The 12,665-nt window shown below is 41.1% G+C and overlaps 1 protein-coding gene across 1 annotated transcript in view; it reads right to left on the reverse strand.

Annotated features, from left to right (window-relative positions):
- SPTLC1 (serine palmitoyltransferase, long chain base subunit 1) overlaps positions 1–11,006 on the reverse strand; it is a 68,372-nt gene extending 57,366 nt beyond the window's left edge. Inside the window, exons 1-3 of the mRNA XM_010835958.1 lie at positions 10,868–11,006; positions 7,940–8,047; positions 4,980–5,074 (exon numbers count right to left, since the gene is read on the reverse strand). Coding sequence (XP_010834260.1) covers positions 4,980–5,074; positions 7,940–8,047; positions 10,868–10,924 — 260 coding nt within the window. The 5' untranslated portion in view covers positions 10,925–11,006. The remainder of the gene's footprint in view (positions 1–4,979; positions 5,075–7,939; positions 8,048–10,867) is intronic.
- Between the last annotated feature and the right edge of the window lie 1,659 nt (positions 11,007–12,665).

The raw sequence follows: 12,665 nt of genomic DNA on the forward strand, positions 1-12,665 counted from the left end.
TTCAAAAAAGCAAAATGGCTGTCTGAGGAGGCCTTACAAATAGCTGTGAAAAGAAGAGAAGTGAAAAGCAAAGGAGAAAAGGAAAGATACAAACATCTGAATGCAGAGTTCCAAAGAATAGCAAGGAGAGATAAAAAAGCCTTCCTCAGCGATCAGTGCAAAGAAATAGAGGAAAACAACAAAATAGGAAAGACTAGAGATCTCTTCAAGAAAATTAGAGATACCAAGGGAACATTTCATGCAAAGATGGGCTCGATAAAGGACAGAAATGGCATGGACCTAACAGAAGCAGAAGATATTAAGAAGAGATGGCAAGAATACACAGAAGAACTGTACAAAAAAGATCTTCACAACCAAGATAATCACAATGGTGTGATCACTCACCTAGAGCCAGACATCCTAGAACGTGAAGTCAAGTGGGCCTCTGGAAGCATCACTACGAACAAAGCTAGTGGAGGTGATGGAATTCCAGTTGAGCTATTCCAAATCCTAAAAGATGATGCTATGAAAGCGCTGCACTCAATATGCCAGCAAATTTGGAAAACTCAGCAGTGGCCACAGGACCGGAAAAGGTCAGTTTTCATTCCAATCCCAAAGAAAGGCAATGCCAAAGAATGCTCAAACTACTGCACAATTGCACTCATCTCACACACTAGTAAAGTAATGATCAAATTCTCCAAGCCACACTTCAGGTATATGTGAACCGTGAACTTCCAAATGTTCAAGCTGGTTTTAGAAAAGGCAGAGGAACCAGAGATCAAATTGCCAACATCCACTGGATCATGGAAAAAGCAAGAGAGTTCCAGAAAAACATCTATTTCTGCTTTATTGACTATGCCAAAGCCTTTGACTGTGTGGATCACAATAAACTGTGGAAAATTCTGAGAGATGCGAATACCAGACAACCTGACCTGCCTCTTGAGAAACCTGTAGGCAGGTCAGGAAGCAACAGTTAGAACTGGACATGGAATAACAGACTAGTTCCAAATAGGAAAAGGAGTACATCAAGGCGGTATATTGTCACCCTGCTTATTTAACTTCTATGCAGAGTACATCATGAAAAACGCTGGGCTGGAAGAAACACAAGCTGAATCAAGATTGCCGGGAGAAATATCAATAACCTCAGATATGCAGATGACACCACCCTTATGGCAGAAAGTGAAGAGGAACTCAAAAGCCTCTGCTTAAAGCTCAAAATTCAGAAAACTAAGATCATGGCATCTGGTCCCATCGCTTCATGGGAAATAGATGGGGAAACAGTGCAAACAGTGTCAGACTTTATTTATTTAGGCTCCAAAATCACTGCAGATGGTGACTGCAGCCATGAAATTAAAAGACGCTTACTCCTTGGAAGGAAAGTTATGACCAACCTAGATAGCATATTCAAAAGCAGAGACATTACTTTGCCAACAAAGGTCTGTCTAGTCAAGGCTATGGTTTTTCCTGTGGTCATGTATGGATGTGAGAGTTGGACTGTGAAGAAGGCTGAGCGCCGAAGAATTGATGCTTTTGAACTGTGGTGTTGGAGAAGACTCTTGAGAGTCCCTTGGACTGCAAGGAGATCCAACCAGTCCATTCTGAAGGAGATCAGTCCTGGGTGTTCTTTGGAAGGAACGACGGTAAAGCTGAAACTCCAGTACTTTGGCCATCTCATGTGAAGAGTTGACTCATTGGAAAAGACTCTGATGCTGGGAGGGATTGGGGGCAGGAGGAGAAGGGGACGACAGAGGATGAGATGGCTGGATGGCATCACAGACTCTATGGACGTGAGTTTGAGTGAACTCCGGGAGTTGGTGATGGACAGGGAGGCCTGGCGTGCTGCAATTCATGGTGTTGCAAAGAGTCGGAAATGACTGAGCGACTGAACTGAAGTAAACTGAGCAAGAATGTATGGAAGAACTACACAAAAAGGTCTTGACCCGGATAACCACGATGGTGTGGTCACTGGCCTAGAACTAGACATCCTGGAGTGTAAAGTCAAGAGGGCCTTTGCAAGCATTACTACAAAGTTAGTGGAAGTGATGGAATTCCAGCTGAACTATTTCAAATCCTAAAAGATCATGCTGTTAAAGTGTTGCACTCATATGTCAGCAAATTTGGAAAACTCAGCAGTGGTCACAAGATGGGAAAAGGTCTGTTTTCATTCCAATCCCAAAAAAGGGCAATACCAAAGAATGTTCAAACTACCCTAACACTGAGTTCATTTCACGTGCTAGCATGGTTATGCTCAAAATCCTTCAAGGGAGGCTTCAGCAGTACATGAATCTAGATACATAAGCTGGATTTAGAAAAGGCAAAGGAACCAGAGATCACATTACCAATATCTGTTGGGTCATAGAGAAAGCAAGAGAGTTCTAAGAAAAAAAATCTACTTCTGCTTTATTGACTATGCTAAAGCCTTTGACTGTGTAGATCACAACAAACTGTGGAAAATTCTTAAACAGACCAGACCACCACACCTGTCTCCTGAGAAACCTGTATGCAGGTCAAGAAGCAACAATTAGAACCAGACACGGAATAATGGATTGGTTCAAAATTGGGAGAGGAATACAACAAGGCTGTATTGTCAGCCTGCCTATTTAACTTATATGTGGAATACATTATGCAAAATGCCAGGCTCGTTGAACCACAAGCAGAAACCAGGATTGCTGGGAGAAATACCAACAACTTCAAATATGCAGATGATACCACTCTAATGGCAGAAAGTAAAGAGGAACTAAAGAGCCTCTTGATGAGGGTGAAAGAGGAGAATGAAAAAGCCAGCTTGAAACTCAACATTCAAAAATTAAGATCATGGAATCTGGTCCCATCACTTCATGGCAAACAGAAGGGTAAAAAGTGGAAGCACTGACAAATTTTGTTTTCCTGGGCTGTAAAATCACTGTGGACAGTGTCTGCAGCTATGAAGTTAAAAGACGTTGCTTCTTGAAAGAAAATCTGTGAGAAACTTAGACGGTATATAAAAAGCAGAGACATCATTTTGCCGACAAAGGTCCGTATAGTCAAAGCTATGGTTTTTCCAGCAGTTGTGTATGGATCTGGAGTTGGACCATAAGAGAAAGCTGAGCTTCCCAGAATTGACGCTTTTGAATTATGGTGCTGGGTAAGACTCTTGAGAATCTCTTGGACTGCAGGGAGATCAAACCAGTCAATCCTAAAGGAAATCAACCCTGAATATTCATTGGAAGGACTTATGTTGAAGCTGAAGCTTCAATACTTTGCCACCTGATTCGAAAAGCCAACTCACTGGAAAAGATCCTGATGCTAGGAGAGACTGAAGGTAAAAGGAGAAGGGGGCAGCAGAGGATGAGGTGGTTAGACAGCATCACTGACTCAATGGACATGAATTTAAGCAAACTTAGGGAGATAGTGAAGTACAGGGAAACCTGGTGTTCTGTAGTCTATGGGGTTGCAAAGAGTTGGATATGACTTAGCAACTGAACAACATAAACGAGGTTCTGGCACAGGGAGAACAAATATACCAAAGAACAGAAATAAAGCCAGAAATAGATCTTATATAAGGGAACTAAACATAAGAAGGCTTCCCTGGTAGCTCAGATGGTAACAAATCTACTTGCAACGCAGGAGACCCAGGTTCGATCCCTGGGTCAGAAAGATCCCCTGGAGAAGGATATGAAAAAGGAGTCCGACACGACTGAGTGATGAACATGACATATGAAAGTAGGGAAATTTCCAATCAGTAGGTAAAAAATGGATTATTCAACCAATTACGTTGGGACAAGTGACTGTCATACAGGAAACAGGCAAATTAGACATCTGTGGTAGAAAGGATTTTATGATCATAACATTAATGATTGGTAAGTTTGATTTAAGAACAAGTAAAACTTTCATAAGACCAAAGAAATTCACCAAAGTGAAGAATACAAGCCTCTCCCATGTCAGACCAGAAGTAGAAGGACAGTCTCAGGAGAATGTTGCTCAGTGGTGTCTGATTCTTTTCGACCTAATGGACTGCAGCCCTCCAGGCTCCTCTGTCCATGGGATTTCCCAGGCAAGAATACTGGAGTAGGTTGCCATTTCCTTCTCCAGGGGATCTTCCTGACCCAGAGACTGAACCCACATGTCCTGCATCAGCTGCACTGGCAGGCAGATTCTTTACCACTAAGCCACCTGGGAAGCTCTCTCAAGAGAATATGCTGCATCGTATTTTATAAACAAATACTGAAAACTTTCATGGCAACAGGCATATTGTTGTAAAAGCATAAATATAAGCAAAGGAACATCCACCAACTTTGAGATTGTAAATAGTAGTAAAACCACTATCTGGAGGGATGTGTTAAAACCATGTATCTGGAGGGCTGACTGTAATTTAGTTGTACGTTTTTGACTTCATGGAGGGTCAGCACCCCTGCCATACTGTTCAAGGATCAACTATATTTCTAATGCTCTATTTCTTTTAAAAAACAGATTTGAAGTAAACAGCAAAATGTTAATACCTATTACTTCTTGATGATGGATACTATGTGTCTAATATTTTCTCTATACTGAAACAGAAGAACTAAAAATATAAACAGATAAAACACTGGAAGCCAGGAGGGACTAGTGTGAGTTGAAGTTTCATAATTCATACTGTGAGAGTCAACAGGGACTGTCTGTCTATACTAATCAATCAAGAAACAGTGGTGTAAGCATACCATTACTATCTACTTATAAAGATCTACAACAGATCTAAAATCAGAAACAAACCAGGTGGCAACAAGGAGGAATGCTGTTTTTCATTTCACTGTCTCACCATCTGAAATACTATATGTCTGTATTACTTTGAAAAACAGATATGTATTAAAGAGATAAACTCTGAAACCCAAGCTGGAGACTATTAAAGAGCATGTCCGATCTCCAGAAGTTTCTGAACGTCTTATTTCAGTTAAAAAGGGAATACTATATAAACCAACGTATACTTTGCTGAATTTACTTTCAGGAAACCAAACATCAGCCCTTGACTAACAAAACCAATTTACCCTGAAACAATGTTGTAGTTGAGAGCAGGATGGTCTTTTGAGACAGGAGGAACAAGAGGCTCTGGTTGCCACTCTTCAATCAATTCTTCCTTTTCCTACAAGAGAAAAGCAGTTAAAATACAGTGCAGTGCTACTCACTGGACAGCAACTCTAGCAGTATCTAAACTGTTTGTTGTAATGATGCCATCGTAATGAACACGCTGCTAGAAAGAGGTCCAGACGCTGTGGCTGGAAATGACACTAAATCACCACTGAGTTTTGTGCACTTAACCCCTTACCTCTTTCCTCAACTCAGACTAAAGGCTCTTTTCCCATGAAACTTCCTGGGTGATGGAAAATTTTTTTTCATTTTATTTTTGTTCAGAATTTTTCACTGCAGGAAGTATAAATGCTACTGATGATAAAACAAAAAGTCTACAACACAAAGACAAGAAGCACGAAGTGACCTCAGCCTCTTGCAAAATATTACAGACAGCCACACCTTAGGTTCTTATAGGCATGATAGTCATAGGAAGGGATCAACTAGACTACAAAGCACTGTTTCTATAAGCCACTGGCAAGGATTCAGAAGCAACTGAAATATACCAAAAGACTCTCTAATAATGATTATTATAATAGGATTTAGTTGTTTGGAAATTTCTCACAGAAAGCCACTTTATTCCTTTTACCTGCTATTTCTTACATTACAGGTATTTTGACTATTTTGAGTTTCCTATCCTTTCTTGAACTAGAAAAGGCAGTGTAATTTTGAAAATGTACTCTGGATGTATACGATGAGATGAGGCACACCTGATGAACATGACAGAGACAGGAATTCTAGCCTTAGATAAGCCCACTCTTAATATTTCTATTTCCACACTCCTGTTAAATGCTTCTGTGTATGTTTCTCCTAATAGACAACTCTAGGGCATGGCCAGGAGCATACTCACTTAAGGCTCAGGAACTCAAAAATGCTTAGCTGAATAAATCAACTGCATGGAAGAACAGTAGCCTGAACAAGCCTAGAGCACGTGTGATACATATACACAGTCCACTCGCTACCATGGAGACACATTTCAGAATCAATTCAAGATTGCCTGGTATTCAAGAGACTCTGCACATCTGCAAAACTGAGAAGGGCATTTCTTCTTTGCCGCCATTAAGTTAAGCTTTAGAAACGCTCACACAGTTGTTTTTTTTCCTTCCACAGCTTTTAGGGTAAGATGTCAGTGACTACTGAATCTTGCTATAGGTAAGCTTTGATTTTAGAGGGTTATCCTAAAATTATGTTTAGGCATTATTCTTTCAAAATGCACATTTGTGTGGACTGATATGCTTAAACTTAAATTAAGAATATTAGGAATGATCAACCCCTTAAACAGCTGGGCTAGAAATCTGTTCCATGGCCACGTAATCATTCACATGGAGTTCCTAAATACCAAGGGAAAAAAAGAAAACAGGATTTCTGGGCTGGAGGACTCAATCTTACTGTAATACTATCAAAAGAGTGTTCTATGGTACACTAATCCCACAAGGATCAGTGTGCCATAAAAAAAGGCAGGGGTGGGGATCCGTGGTCAAGTTTAGGGTATCTCTCCAGAGGTTCAAATAGCCACTGGTGTATAAAAAACCTTTTATATAAGAAATCATGCAACAAGACACCTCTTTAGTTTGCTTTACTCAGGTTTCCTAAACTTATTTGCCCTAAGAGTCACTTGCTGCATATCCCCTAGAGGGGATACTGTCTGACCCTCTCATGATAAACATTAATGATCAAGATAGCAAGGGCCAGCCAGTGAAAACAAGGCAACACTTGCCACACTGCTGTAATTCTATTCCACTTGCACCGTCTCCTGTGAATGCTCCAGCAAGCAAAGAAAGGAGCAGTGTCCATCTTTGTGCTACACTTAACGCTGCCTTGTGAACTCCTGAAGTTGTAGGCACTTTTGTGGGAAAACACCTCTAACTGTACTTGTCTCTAAGTATTCTGGCATATTGCTATAGAGGCTGGACAGGGAAACAATCAAAGTCACAGAAACCACGCTGCAGTCAAAACTGCTCTTCCCCTCTCATACCTGGGGCACAGTTACTCAGTGTTCCTACCCACACGAGAAGGTGGGGGATTCCACAAACCCCTTGGTCCTCCATACTAACAGCCCCCAGAGGGCAGCACTGAAAGTCCTCTTGACACTTCTTCCTAAGGTTTGCCGAACTTGGGCTTGAGCTGGATTCTTTACCATACAGAACACATGAAAATTCGATTTGGGGTGTGAAGGTGGAGAGTGGTGGGATGGAGAGGATTCTCTCCGACTCTGAATCTCCTTTATGAAGACCACAGGGAAAACGTTCATTCACACTTCAGAAACAGTGCTGCTTTTCCCAAGCAACTCATGAAACCTTATAGGTGGACACTGGCAATTCAGCAGTAGCCCAAGTCTCCCTTCCAGCATCTAGTACGTTTCCAGACTGCTGTTTACTTCTAGCAAAATACAAAGGCCTGTAACATGGTACTCCTTTGGACACTTACTTTATCCCTGGATTCCTTGTAATTCATTTACCCTGATATTTCATTCCCGTTTTCCTTACATTCCAGAAACATTTTAACATATATATATAGTTGGGCCACCACAAGTCCTTTTTGAAAGATGTAGCAACTATAATTGGAGAAGGCAACAGCACCCCACTCCAGTACTCTTGCCTGGAAAATCCCATGGATGGAGGAGCCTGGTAGGCCGCAGTCCATGGGGTTGCTAAGAGTCAGACATGACTGAGTGACTTCACTTTCACTTTTCACTTTCATGCATTGGAGAAGGAAATGGCAACCCACTCCAGTGTTCTTGCCTGGAGAATCCCAGGGGTGGGAAAGCCTGGTCGGCTGACATCTATGGGGTCACACAGAGTCGGACACAACTGAAGTGACTTAGCAGCAGCAACAACTATAATCATACACCAAATAATAAAATAGAAATTTAACTTCTCACCTTGAGTGTAAGATCAGATCGTTCTTGTAATTTGTAAGTTTTAGAGAAAAGAAGTCTGATTATCCAGAGTATTAAAATTCCTTCTAAAATAAGATGATAAGCAGGAGCCTAGGAGTCAAAAACAAAAGTAAAACACAAACAAGAAATAAACAAATATTTCCAAACCTGCACATATAATTTAATGCACCTGCATATACTACTACCCATGACCCTTACAAAACCTATTTATTACTTCTGGAGATTTACTTCCAAAGCTCACTTTATTTCTGCTCATTCCATTTCCCATTTCTAACAGAAGGCATGTCTCCTAACATGAAAAATCTCTAAAACTGCAGCTTTAAACCATCTTTAGGAATAAAAATTAATTTTTAAAATAAAATCTGACACAGAATTTCAATAATTAAACAATATTAACTATCAGATCCTTCAGGTAATTTGTATTTTTACTGGTAGGAAACAACTGTAACTAACAAACATTTTGCAGCATCACAAGCCTTCTGTCACCTTCACATATCACGGATGAACTGAGAATTATTTGGAAACCAGTTTCCACAATTTTCAAAGAATTTTGCACATCTTACTACATTTTCCGTATCCCTGATAAGCCTCTTTAAATTCTCCTTGGAACATGGCAGAAAGACTTTATTAATGCTTAAAGAAACAGCATGTCTCTTTTCTACCATAGTTTCCCAAAAGTATGTAGTGTTTTCCATGTCAGCAGGCAAAAAGTTACCTTAATGAAATTATCCATGTCAGGTTTTCTTTTCAACTGTACATTTCCAGGATAAAGGCCAAGCTAGCTGACTTTTATGTTTTATACAACTAAACACACGAAGTGCATGTAGAAGATTCCAGATATCAACTAAACCACCATCAGTCAGTTATGGAGTGCTGTATTCCAATAGGTTGTCATTGGAAAGTCATTTAAAAGAGGTATTTAGAAATGTAAATACAAACTACTGTAAAGCATTAGACAGAAAGTGATGAGTCACAGTAGTTCAAAAAATTCTGAGGTGGTGACAGGGAAACTGCTGACAAATGCATACATAAACTTCCAGATCACTGCACAGGTACCTTTAAAACTCCATACATGTTATCTATGTATAGGTACACAACAAGACTCCTTAAATTCTACATCCAAGGTACACAGAAATTAGAAGCAAAACCAGAAATCTCTGTAAGATTATTTTTAAAATTTGCTGATCCCTCCTGAATATAATTCATTTAAGAATAAGGGCTCTACTAAAAAAAACCCTTTTGGTTTTATCAATAATTGGACTATAGCTGACAAACAAATATCCAAGTCACTAGTTAAACATTCCACCCCACAAAGACATCATCCTAAGAAAAGCTGAAATGTCTACTGAATTAATAAAAATTACAAATGCAGGTTCTTTTCTTCCCTAGGAAAGACATCCAGGAGGACTCCTCTCAAGGTTCACTCATGGTCAGGACTAAGGCATGAGAAGTTACACAATCGAAGGCAGTCTTCAGAAAGGCAGCAACAATATACAGTAGAAGTTACATTCATTTCTGAAACACAAATCTTAAATTTCACTGGCTCTTCTTAGTCACTGATAGGTCAGTTGGTAAAGAGTCCGCCTGCAATGCAGGAGACCCCAGCTGGATTTCTCGGTGGGGAAGATCCGCTGGAGAAGGGATAGGCTACCCATTCCTGTATTCTTGGGCTTCCCTTGTGACTCAGCAGGTAAAGATTCTGCCCGCAATGCGTGAGACCTCGGTTTGATCCCTGGGTTGGGAAGATCCCCTGGAGAAGGGAAAGGCTACACACTCCAGTATTCTGGCCTGGAGAACTCCAGGGAGTTGCAAAGAGTGGGACAAGACTGAGTGACTTTCACAGTCACTATGATTAACCTATGGTTGGACATCTCCTAAGCCATATTCTCTTTCTTAACTGTTGTTGTTTTTTTTTTTTTTTCCAAAAAGTCCTGATGGGTTCTGATGCATCTTTCATCATCACCGCTGCCAGTAAGTGCAATATTAAGTTTTAAGAAAATTATCGAAAGAAACTGAGATTCACTCTACATGAATGTGAGATTCATAAGCACAGCGACTTTTACCTGTTCGCACACTGCACTGCTTCTAGCATTTACATCTGTGCTGCCCAATATTATAGTCACTAGCACCATTAAACTACTTAAATACACATCTAACGTAAATGAAAAATTCACTCCTTTAGCGGTACTCGCCACTTTTCAAGTGCTTAATAGCCACATGTGTTTAGTGGCCACTGAACAGCTCAGTACAGTGCAGGGAAACTCACTAAATGTCGAATGAACGTTTTACACAAGAATGACATTTAAATTTTATATTATCTTACTACCTGAAATGGCTGGCCTTTCAAAAAACATCCCTTAACTAATCTTTCTTCAAAGATTTACTAAAGTCGTTGTATCTCTGCAAGACAGAAAATGGGACGTATGCGGAAGAATGGCTATTTCATATTCCTAAATCATTCGGCTTCCTTTCCAACAAATCATTCGGCTACCTCCCAACAAAAACAAACTCCAACTTATTATTTTTTCCCCTATTATCTGCTCCACAGTTCCAAGGACCTGTCTTCCCTAGGACCTCTCCAGACTGAGATTTTCCATTCTACTTCCATCTCCCCCGTTTTAACAGTTCTGGCTTTTGACTAGTCTCTCTCCTGTATCCGGACAGGACCTGGAGAGGGCTCCCCACTAGCTGGAGAGCAAATCGAGACCCCCCAGTTCGGCTCCCACCCGCGCCTCCCTACATTCCGCCGCTGGGAAATATGTGCCTCTGAGCCCTTCCAGGGAGCGACGCCGAGGGTCCGGGCGTGACTAGGCCAGGCCCGCCTAGGCCCTCAGCACAAAAATCCAGACAAAACGTCCCACTTCCCCAGGGTTGGGTGTGGTCGTAAGCCCCTGAAGTCGCCAAGCTCACCTCGTAGAGCGCCTGGACCATCTCCACCAGGACCCACTGCTCCGCGACGGTCGCCATAGTCAGCGGCCGGGATTCCCTTCCGGAAGGCAGATCGCAGGCCCCTCAGATACTGAGCGGCGCTGCCCAATGACGTCTAGGAGCCCGGGAGGCGGGGCTGCCGGGAGTGAGCACCGCCTTCTCGCGCCTGCGTTTTGTATGGCTGGCAGCTGCGTCATCTGAGGGAGAATTAGCATGGTGTGGTGAATGTTGACTTTAGGATCTCCCTGGGGTGTGGGGAATGGTGAGAATCGGCAGGCTGGTCCCCGCAGCATGTGTTCAGAGCCAGGCCATTAACTGCTGGATCCCGTGCTGGGCTCTTGGGATGGAAGGGTTGTAATAAATGACCCTCACGCTTGGCAGGTAGTTGGGTTCAGGGAGTTATTAATGCAATCGCAAACATATTCTTTACTTTTAAATTATGTAAGTAATGCAAGAATGCATTATAATTTAAAAAAAAAAAGACAACTCTTATTATTACCATTTATCATGTAAGGCTTTGTACGTATTAAGCCGTATAGCAGTTAGCTGTGGAATCTTCAAGAGCGTAGGTATCCAAACGTGATGTGCGCATATTTCGGTTGAATTTCTTAAATGTAACTGGGAGCATAGGGATAATACTGTTGCACAATTGTCTTCTATTCTTTTTTCTTCTTTGGGCTATAAATTTTATATTTATGATCAATGAAGACTATTTATTGTAATTTATGTGTATTTCTCATTGCATTTTATTTAAACATTTTTCTTTTGGGGGGCTTCCCTGGTGGCTCACTTTCTCCCCGCCCCGCCCCCGCCGACCACCATTTTTTCTCCTATTACAAACAATGCTCAGTAACCATGGATGTATGTATGTCTTTCTGTGCCTATTGGGGTATTTCCAACAAGTTTCCTCAAAGTCAGATTTTACTCAGTGTGCATGTTAATGTCAGTAAACACTGCCATACTGCTCTCCAGAAGGGCTCAATCAATATTAAATATTTGAAAGTGTTGTTATTCTGTTGTTAGTCGCTAAGTCCTGTCTTTTGAGACTCCATGGTCTGTAGCCCGCCACGCTCCTCTGTCCATGGGATTTCCCAGTCAAGAATAGTGAAGTGGGTTGCCATTTCCTTCTGCAGAGGATCTTCGTGACCCCAGGGAGTGGATGTCACCTGAAGTTTTCAAAGGTGATCTAAATATAATCTGGGGGGACAAATGATTTAGATGAAAATAAGTGAGATAAAACTTTAAAATATCTTCCAAAATCATTTGGTAACTTAAAACTGTACAGCTTTTCTGTAAATAAAATTAAATGATGAAAATTCATCAGAAGTCTAGATCATTTCCAAATATGATAAAATACTGAAGTATTAATTGCCAAAGTCTCTTACTTACTTTTGTCTTTTTATTATAGCAAAACTAAATATGTTTACATTTATTAGAAACATGTCATGTACCAGATTTAAAAAATTATTATGAGGAAATGTATGTTTCTGGAAATTATGAAATGTGTTCACAAGGTTACCAACCAAAAAATATTGGTATAACAAGCAGTTCACAATCACTTACTGCTGTTTTCTTAGAAATTAAAGTTTCTAAGTGTTCAGTTCAGTTCACTTAAGTTCAGTCACTCAGTCATGTCCGACTCTCTGCGACCCCATGAATCGCAGCACACCAGGCCTCCCTGTCCATCACCAACTCCCGGAGTTCACTCAAACTCACATCCATCGAGTCGGTGATGCCATCCAGCCATCTCATCCTCTGTCGTCCCCTTCTCCTCCTGCCC

Source organism: Bison bison, unplaced genomic scaffold (assembly GCF_000754665.1).
Source record: "Bison bison bison isolate TAMUID 2011002044 unplaced genomic scaffold, Bison_UMD1.0 scf7180017864057, whole genome shotgun sequence".
Taxonomy (NCBI): Eukaryota; Metazoa; Chordata; class Mammalia; order Artiodactyla; family Bovidae; genus Bison; species Bison bison.